At 38.9% G+C, this 9,080-nt stretch overlaps 2 protein-coding genes across 2 annotated transcripts; one reads left to right on the top strand and one right to left on the bottom strand.

Moving 5' to 3' along the window:
* Nucleotides 1–3,788, bottom strand: LOC122775013 (tRNA N(3)-methylcytidine methyltransferase METTL6-like). The gene is made up of 5 exons (XM_044034683.1): nt 3,106–3,788; nt 2,061–2,195; nt 1,529–1,699; nt 1,278–1,419; nt 1–816 (listed from the first exon to the last, which is right to left on the bottom strand). Exons 1-5 carry the CDS (start codon nt 3,412–3,414, stop codon nt 662–664), a joined length of 912 nt encoding a protein of 303 aa, XP_043890618.1. The 5' UTR covers nt 3,415–3,788; the 3' UTR covers nt 1–661.
* A 94-nt stretch (nt 3,789–3,882) lies between these two features.
* eaf1 (ELL associated factor 1) lies at nt 3,883–9,080 on the top strand. The gene is made up of 6 exons (XM_044034684.1): nt 3,883–4,129; nt 5,143–5,237; nt 5,837–5,973; nt 6,309–6,481; nt 6,603–6,818; nt 6,940–9,080. Exons 1-6 carry the CDS (start codon nt 4,027–4,029, stop codon nt 6,987–6,989), a joined length of 774 nt encoding a protein of 257 aa, XP_043890619.1. The 5' UTR covers nt 3,883–4,026; the 3' UTR covers nt 6,990–9,080.

Below are 9,080 nucleotides of genomic sequence, written 5' to 3'. Positions count from 1 at the left end.
TGAACAACACTTGTGTTCCGTTTCTCCAATCTGCATTTTGTGTCTGCACTGCAGTGCATTTTAATAATATAAAATTAGATATGAACTATTAAATGGAAGAAACCAAAGGTCTCCACTTTTGGGTGAAATATATAATATTTTACAAGATTTATCCAGTTTCGCAGATCAAAAATAATAGAAACTTAGAGATTAGTAATTAACAGTCAAACATTTTAAAATGATTATTAGTACAAATGGCAAAAATCAGTCGGATTAATTGATAATCAGTCCTCTAATTAAAACTGACTAAATAGTGCAACGGTGACAGAAAAACAACACCATCAACATCTATATTGGTTCCCTGTAAGCCTTGCTTTTACTCACTTTGCCACCATTAAGGCAGCATTAAAAAATGTTTGTAGTAATGTTCCACAGTTCCACGCATTTTATTCCCAGTGAACTTTGTCTTCACGTGTTTGGTGAGGTGGTAAGATCCAATATGTCACTGAGTAAATCAAATGAGGAACCCACCTGCATTTTGTCTGTTCTAAAGAACTCAAAACCATCAGCGTTTCAGCCACAAACCCCCCCCCATCACCTTGAATTCCATCAGGACATCTCAGTCTTGTGTGTCTCAACACCTCTGTAGATTTATGAGGAGCCAGGTGAAGGCGAAGTGACATCAGGAACCATGCGATGGACCAGGCTTTGTGAATTTGCTTTGCAGAAACACCCTGGGAACACAGATCCCCTCCTTTTTGTTGACCGTCTCTCTCAAGACGTAGTCATTGGCAACCGTTTGGAAGCCAGTGTCTTCAAAGAGCTCGGCCAGGAACTCTGGAATCAGAGAGGACAAACTGATGATTTTGGAGAAGTTCCAGGTGTTTACTGGTGACTTTTAATTTCAGAGGTTTCAGGAGAAATGTGAAGAAAAGCTCTGTGTAAAATCTCAATCTTGAAAAAAAAGGTATTTTCTGTATAAAGAGATTTGCATTTCCCATGACAACGGTGCAAATAAACAAGATTGAAATAAAAAGCTTGCAAAGATGGTGCTCATCTGTCATACATCTTGCTTTTTCTCTCTCATTTATTCCCTCTCCTTCTTATTACTACAAAGGATGTGGCTAATACATGGTTAAAACATGAAGAAAAGGCCAGACAGGTGGAAGGAATGTAACTCAAGTAAACAGTCAACTTGATGTACAATTAATGCTTAAAAAAACAAGAGCAGCAGATAGAGCAGAGTTCATGACTCTTTTTTTTCACAGATAATTTCCAAACTTAAGAACTTTCCTAACCTTTGGAGAAGAAGTAGGACCTGGTTCCGTCTTGACGTACATAGAAGTTCTCCCCCAGCTTGTTGCCAGATTTGAATCGGAGCATGGCGTGATCGTGCAGGCCGTAGTCCCGAAACAAGACAACACCACCAGGCTTCAGCACCTTAAAAATGTTAAATGACACATTAAGATTTACCATCGGACACGTACACTTACAGCCAACTCCAGATTTACTAAATTAGAAACCCTCGTGTTCACATCTGTGATCTCACCCTGCTAATGTTCTGCAGAGCCAGCTTCATCTTCTCAGGATGGACGGCGGACAGAACAAAGATAAGCGTGACAACGTCCACGCCGTCTTCTGGCACATTCGTTCTCAGGTCATCTTTAGTTAAATCACACTGGAAGGCACAGCAACGCTCCGGGCAGTACAGAGCGTTTCGCTGTAAACGGATTAAGGTGCTGTCTTCATTAAAGCTGCATTAATAAATCCATTAACACATACTACAATTTTTATGTTGGCGTGGTGATTGCACAAGGACATGCAATTTCTTTTTAAAATAGTCAGATATTTTCTCCTATTTTTCTTTTTATTCAAAGTTGTTGTGAATAACCACAGTTCTGAGCTACTAAAAAAAAGGTCCAGTCTACATCAAGGATTTATTCAATTTTCCTAGAGATTCTGTTTTTTCTGTTAATCTGAGTGATTGTGTGTGGATATGAAGTTGCATTCTAGCAGCAGACCTATACAACAAAAAACAGGAAAGCATTATTTATTGGTAATGATGAATAGATGTATCTCACTTTTACAAATTCAACAGCTCTTGGTGAGAAGTCACAGGCATAAACAAAGATGTTCAGGTCGTCCTCAAGCAGCGGGAAGATGCAGTTTCCCACACCACAGCCAGCTTCCAGCAGCACTAACCTCTGGGATTCAAACTGCAAAACAAGCAGGGAAAAAAACACATAGCCACTGCATTAATTCACCACCTTTCATTTAATTCATGCTGTGATGACCCTAAGTTGCTCTGAATGACAGGAATAAGGAAATATTCTGCTGTGTTTCTGCAAGGAAACCTTTCTGAGAATGGTGTTTTAAAAGGAGCAATTTGCCTTTTACACGACTGAATCAACTGATTTTTTTTAATTTGCCTGAATGTTTGTTCATTTACATTTATAGATCTATCACCCCTACACAAGCTAAGCCAGTTTTGTAACGCACATTGCCAGTATTCAAGTATTCAACCTATATTTTATTTTAAAGATACAGAAAGAGCTTTAAATGCACCTGTCCTGTGTACCTAGATTACTGCAACACATTTGTTCCGTACCTAATAAAAACATCAGTAGGTATTTAGGTATTATTGCTCCATGATTAATCCTGCAGGTTGGCAAAATATCTTACCGCATATCATGCATTCCTGAAATGACAATCCCACTCATTATTAAACAATATCAAGTTATGACTCAATTAAGGCTGGTACAATTATTAGATTGGTCAATTGTTAATCAAGTACTAAATTAATCTGCAACTATTTTGCTACTCGATTAATCGCTTAGAGTGTTTTTTTTTTTTTTCAATAATTAAAACAAGCTGTCTGATTTTTTTCAGCTTCTTAAATGTGAACATTTGGTGGTTTCTTTGCTCCGTATAATAAAGAAATCATTCAAATTTAATAACATTTGTTTGTGGACAAAACAAGACATTCGAGAACATCATAATTTCCAGGTTTGGTGAACTAAATAATCGTTAGTTGCAGCCCTGGGTTCCATCAACATCAAGGTACATACTACAAAACGATATAGACTATGGAATTAAGGTTTAACTGACTGTACATGTCTTCCTCACCTCTCTGTACGCTTTGAGCTCCTCAAACTCTCTGGTGGTCCAGTGTCTGTCCTTGAAGAAATTCGTCGTGTTCCTTTTGTAAAACAAGTCCCAGTTCTTCTGCGCTTCTTTCTCCAGCTTCATCTGTTTGAAGCCGGACACCAGCGTCTGCTCCCCGCTCGATTTCTCCATCTCCTCCGGTGTTAAAAGCCTGGCTACGGAGGTTTTTGTTTGATCCGTGCCACAAGGGGAAGTTTCGTCTTTCGACTCCACTTCTTCTCGAGATGGTGTTTCTTTAATGTCACATTTTGCATCTTCTGTCAGTTCCATGTTGCCTTTAAAAACACGGATTTCACAGCATCCGTGTTTATTTCGGCAGCTTAGTCTTAAATATGTTAGGAGGCGAGTTAATCATACGTTTAACATTCACTCAAATGTATTAGTAAACAACTGTAAACGTAAATATTGTTTAAAAACCTTTCTAGTGGCTACCTCTTTGCACGTTTAGTGTCCATCTTGTCCGTTACAGAAATCCATCCGTGTTACTGTTATGATAAATTCATTTCCGTGTGGTGTGGCGGCAATTTTATTCACGGCTTGTTTTCTGTCAATTGAAAACACACAGTAGTTTCTGAACGTAAACATATAATCATATAATTTTGTAAGTTATTTAACTATCATTGGATACCTTTTACAGCTTTATATTTAATGGGGGTGAATAAAGTAAAAAACAAAAAGACGACGGTAACATTTCACAGTCGGTCCAAAAGCGGAAGAGGCGCGGTTAGGTGACGAAAGAGTTGTTTTGCTAAATGTTAGCCACGACAGGCTAACTTTGTTTCACAGTTAAAAGTCTTATTTTTTTAAGTTAAACGGATCCCCAGCGGATTTTCGGAGATAGATGTGCATTACAACGGTTCTTTTTGTGAAGCAATCGGAGACATGAACGGAAGCACGAACCCGCTGCTGGACAAAGAGGAGCATGTTTTGAAGCTCGGAGAAAGCTTCGAGAAGAGGCCAAAATCTTCCTTTCACACCATCAGATGTGAGCGTCGACAAAATATAGAAGTGAACAGATTAAACAGTTGTAAAAGTGAATGTGTGGAATACATTGGTGTATGGCATTAATTCGCTCGCACGGACGAGGAACCTGCCTCTTATATAACCCCCGTGCCCATGAGGAGGATAAGTAAATTACGTCATTTGCATAGCAAACGTGTAGCTACACATGCATTTCTTTGAATAAAAATTACATCATATTTGCATATTATATTTGCTATTACTCAAAAAATGATTTAAAAAAAATCACAGTGTGTAATATTATGACATAGGAAGACGTGCTCTTCAGAAAATGTATTAACTTTTTACTTAGAATGTCTTAACACTGTAAGTGACTCTTAAACTAATTACTTCCAGTATTCAGTTGGTTTTGAATAAATAAACAAATACAATTAAAGTAAATATCTTTTTTCCCACAAAAGCTGTTTTGCAAGGATGATTCAATTAATAGTTAACAAAATTACTTGTCAACTGTTTTGAAAATTGTTTTTATAAAGAATTAAAATAATATTTTTGCTTAAATATGAATATTCACTGGTGTGTTTGCGCCATATAACAAAAACAAAAAATTGTACAAGTTTGGTTTGTAGACAAAATTAGACAATTGAGAATAATTATAATAATAATCTTTTTCAAGGTTTTAATCTAAATAACTAATCATTTTTCAACATTCTCTGACACTTAATCAAGAAAATGAGCAATAGATGAATTGATTGTTGGTTGCAGCCCTGTCATATCACGGTTACAGTTTAAGTCAGTACAGACAGACGAAGTTTTGGGTCGATAATGGAATAATAATATCAATATAAGTGTGTTTTTGGGGATTAAAAGGTGTCAATACCTTTGCCAAGGACGTTGTGTTTTGACCACATTTGTCAGGTTGACAGTTAATGACAGAAACAAAGCAGCCTCAGCAGAGGTTTGCGCTCTCTGTGAACTTTGCTTATGTTTAAAATATTTGTTGACCTGACTGAATCACCCTGTGTCGTTCTTTGACAGATGACTTTAAACCAGCATCGATTGACACGAGCTGCGAGGGAGAGCTACAAGTTGGGAAAGGAGATGAAGTTACCATCACATTACCTCACATTCCGGTAAAACTGCTGTTCTCTATTTCAACTTTCTATCCCTGTGCCTGTATGTTTCCAGAGGAGGGAACAGAGGGACGATAAGCATATGTGAATGTTTAATGTTTTCATCAATTATTATGAGCAGTGATTCCCAAACACTGGTTGGAGACCCATAGATTGGTCGTGGGAGATCCTTTCTGGAGTGTCACCAAACAAATTAACAGAATTTTCCCAAACTTTTAGTGAATGTGCATGTTTTAAATAACATGAATTAGATTTTAGTTAACTCACTAAACATCTCTTGGAAATGGTTAGTTTACCAAATTAAAATCTGTTATGATGATTTACCTGTTGTTTAATTACTGATATAAAATGAAAAAAAATATAAAAAATAATTATGCCAGGTTTTGGAAAACATTTTTGCTTAACCGTCAAGCCAAAGACAACAAAAGAAGAAATCAATTAGTATAATTGGACAAAAAAAAATTACGTCTCTGGTTATTTTACCTGAGATTATTGAGAATCATTCCTCAGGAAAAAAAAGAAGAAGTAGACATACCTGCAGGTTGGCACAGTGATTAAAGAACCTGAGATAAAACATTTTACTGTTTGTTTTTCCCCAGGGATCTACGCCTCCCATGACCGTGTTTAAAGGAAACAAGCGCCCGTACCAGAAGGACTGCGTGCTCATCATAAACCACGACACCGGGGAATTTGTCCTGGAGAAGCTGAGCAGCAGCATCCAGGTCAAGAAAACCAGGTGAGATACACTGACATAAAGTCATTTCATAAGGACACCTGAGAAGTTTGGCTCCACCTGGTGGACACTGACTATTACTACAATAAATGCAGCAACAGTGTCCAAAAAAGTCACACTGACTCATTCTAGTAGTATTCATTCATTTTGAATCAAAACTGAACATTTATATCCTAAATGCATCATGTTTTAATGTTGTCCTTAAGTAAAACTTGTCCTTGACACAAACATGCTTTTTCTTCTCCATTGTCTTCACATCACCTGGAGGGATTTTACGGAGGTTGAGTTAAAGATAAAAAAAACAGTTGGTGCATCTGCTGCTAATGTGTGTGTTTTAGGGCAGAGGGCAGCAGTAAGATTCAAGCCCGGATCGAACAGCAGTCAGTGCGGTCCAGTCAGCCCAGCTCTCAGTTTAGGGCCCCCACCAAGCCCGGAACCGGGGTCAAGACTTCGCCATCCCCTTCCAAGGATAATCCGTCACCAGAGCCGCAGCTCGATGACATCAAAAGAGGTGAGGACGCTCAGCCACGGCCTGTGTTAGAGCCTTTGTGTTAGAGTGAAGCAAACTCTCTTGTGTGTGTGTGTGTGTGTGTGTGTGTGTTGTCACAAACCCACATTCACCCTTTTCTCAGAGCTGCGAGCAGAGGTGGACATGATTGAGGAGATGAGCAGCAGCGGCAGCAGCAGCTCCTCAGACTCGGCGAGCGCATCGGGGAGCGGTGACGACAGCAGCGACGGCGAACACGACGCCCCGCGACCGCTCAGTCAGACCTCGCCCAGCTGCCAGCCTGTGGCCAACGGAGGAGCCGACTGGCAGCAGGGCAACAACCAGCTCATGAATACGCTCAGTGAGTATCAGAGTGACACAAAGATACTGTCATGCACGTACACACACACTTTAATAACGACCGTCTCTTTTTACATCACAATATTCCTAACCTGTATCACTCTTCCTTTTCTTCCTTACAGGAAATGATCTCCAGCTCAGTGAATCAGGCAGTGACAGTGATGATGACTGACCTCTGCTGGTCAGTCTCATGCTCCCTCCTCTTCCTCCTCCTCCTCTCTGCCTGGTTCTTTTGCTGTGGTAGCTGACTCCAGCTGTATATCTGGTTTTTACTTTATTCTTCGTATCTCCTCAAAGCTGATCAGCCTGGATCTTAAAAGAGTGTATTTTTTATTAGATGTATATTTTGTTTTGTATAGCAAAGTTTTAGAGAAAGAGACTTTTACGTGAGAGGTTTGGCAGATTATATTTGAGAGTGAACACACATATTTTCTGTACCTAGAGCAGCTAGTTTTACCTACTCGTGTCTTGTGTCTTTGTTTGGTCTGTTTGCGGTAAAATGAGGCGGAGACTGACGTGGAGTATCATCCCTCCGTCTCTTCCCGTGTCACATCGTTTGAGGTTTGTGGGGATTATCTAGACATTCTGTTTCAGTCGGATAAGAATATAAAAACAGCATATTTTGCACAGTGCAGCCTGTGCATGATTAGCATCAAAACAAAGACAAAACTCGTCAATTCTTATCATCTGCCAATCTGAGTGTTGAGCTCAGATTATGCAGCGGTGTTGACGGTGAGGCAAAAGTCTCATTAAAGTCACATTTTAACCACAGATGGTTTGTGTGAGGTTGTATAAATGATATAATAATAGTAATATAATTCATGCCACCCATGTGCTTACGACAAATATGAGACATGCAGGAAAAACAGATTTTAGCCACTTAAAGGTCCAGTGTGCAGAATTTAGGGCAAATTACTTTTTAAGTGTACAATCACCTGATTGTATGAATTGTTGTTTCTCATTTTACATGAGCCTTTTATATTCACGTCCGGAGCCGAGTCAACTCTATGGAGACCACTAAGTTTTTTTCACAGTGGCCCACAAGGGACAAACTAAACATCTTTTGAGCTTTGACGCTAACTGAAGGCTACATGGGTTCTCCAACACACTTGGAAGAGAAGGGTGAGGTGAGGGATATTCAGCTACACACTGTACCTTTAAGAAAAGGTAAAATCCACACCTTTATGTTATATTCCGCATATATTCACCGCTTTATCGCACTCTTACTCAATCTTCCCTGACTGGAGACTGAAGCTTGTGTTGCTCTGTAAACCGCTCACTCCCCTGGACCAAAGTCCATACAGAAAATGTGCGTTTTCTTCACACCATCCACTGCTGCTTCCATCAGTAATCATAAAGGTCATTTTTTTGTGTTTTAAATACTTTTTGTTTGTATTTCATTGAGGAACGCAAACAAGATAGCAGTCGACGAGCAGTACCTCACGCAATCATACTTAAAAAAACCAAACCATGAACTAACTCTTTACATTGTTGTTTTGCTCATACGGAGCAGTAAGCTAATTTAAATGTCAATAACACAATAACAGTATAACCAGTTACAGTATGAAAACAATACCTCAGGGTTAACTACAGTTAATCACAGTTATTATTATCAGTTATGATATTTGGAACCCGATCGGGATTAAATCCAGAAAAGGGCAAACACATTTCCCTTTCAAAAAGATGTGATTGTCACTTATATACAGTACCCTCTCATGCCTTATACAGCTGCTCAGACTGGAAACAAAGGTGAATGTATCATTTCTTTTTTTAAATGCCAAAGAGTTGATGCCGTGGGTTCATTCTGCTTCTGTCGGAGTCTGTGATGTGTTTATTAACAGCTGAGGTCAGTGATTATTGGCGAATATCACTCGTTACTGGATTTTGTCGTTTAATATTTGGGAAATAATATCACTTTTATTTCGATATGCACCCTCACATTGGGAGAATTATGTGACATTATGGCATTTGTTGGTGCTTTATATCACGGTTGTACAGAGCAGAGATAAGTGTAAGTTAGTGTTTGAGACGACGACAGTTACAGTTCTGTCCTGTTTGTCGGATTATTTGTGTGAGAAGCGTCTGTTAAAAAAACAAAACACTGCTCCGGCTCAGTTCTGTTGTCTGATGGACTCTGTTGTTGTTGTTGTTGTTGTTGTTTTTGGTGCTTTAGGTTTTTCGGTCATGTTCTAGTGATACGTTTACAGGAAATGCGTTTGTACAAATTTGAAGTGTATTAAACGTTTGTCAATGTGTTTAAAAA

Source organism: Solea senegalensis, linkage group LG9 (assembly GCF_019176455.1).
Source record: "Solea senegalensis isolate Sse05_10M linkage group LG9, IFAPA_SoseM_1, whole genome shotgun sequence".
In the NCBI taxonomy this organism is placed as follows: domain Eukaryota; kingdom Metazoa; phylum Chordata; class Actinopteri; order Pleuronectiformes; family Soleidae; genus Solea; species Solea senegalensis.
This window is presented reverse-complemented; position numbering and strand designations above follow the sequence as displayed.

What these genes read in the sequence shown, in the direction of transcription:
- LOC122775013 (XM_044034683.1), bottom strand. Translation starts at nt 3,414, where the DNA reads ATGGAACTGACAGAAGATGCAAAATGTGACATTAAAGAAACACCATCT. An exon ending in CTCTGCAGAACATTAGCAGG is followed by an intron (nt 1,420 to 1,528) that starts GTGAGATCACAG and finishes AACATTTTTAAG; the next exon opens with GTGCTGAAGCCTGGTGGTGT. An exon ending in GTCCTACTTCTTCTCCAAAG is followed by an intron (nt 817 to 1,277) that starts GTTAGGAAAGTT and finishes CTCTGATTCCAG; the next exon opens with AGTTCCTGGCCGAGCTCTTT.
- eaf1 (XM_044034684.1), top strand. Translation starts at nt 4,027, where the DNA reads ATGAACGGAAGCACGAACCCGCTGCTGGACAAAGAGGAGCATGTTTTG. An exon ending in TCACATTACCTCACATTCCG is followed by an intron (nt 5,238 to 5,836) that starts GTAAAACTGCTG and finishes GTTTTTCCCCAG; the next exon opens with GGATCTACGCCTCCCATGAC. An exon ending in ATCCAGGTCAAGAAAACCAG is followed by an intron (nt 5,974 to 6,308) that starts GTGAGATACACT and finishes TGTGTGTTTTAG; the next exon opens with GGCAGAGGGCAGCAGTAAGA.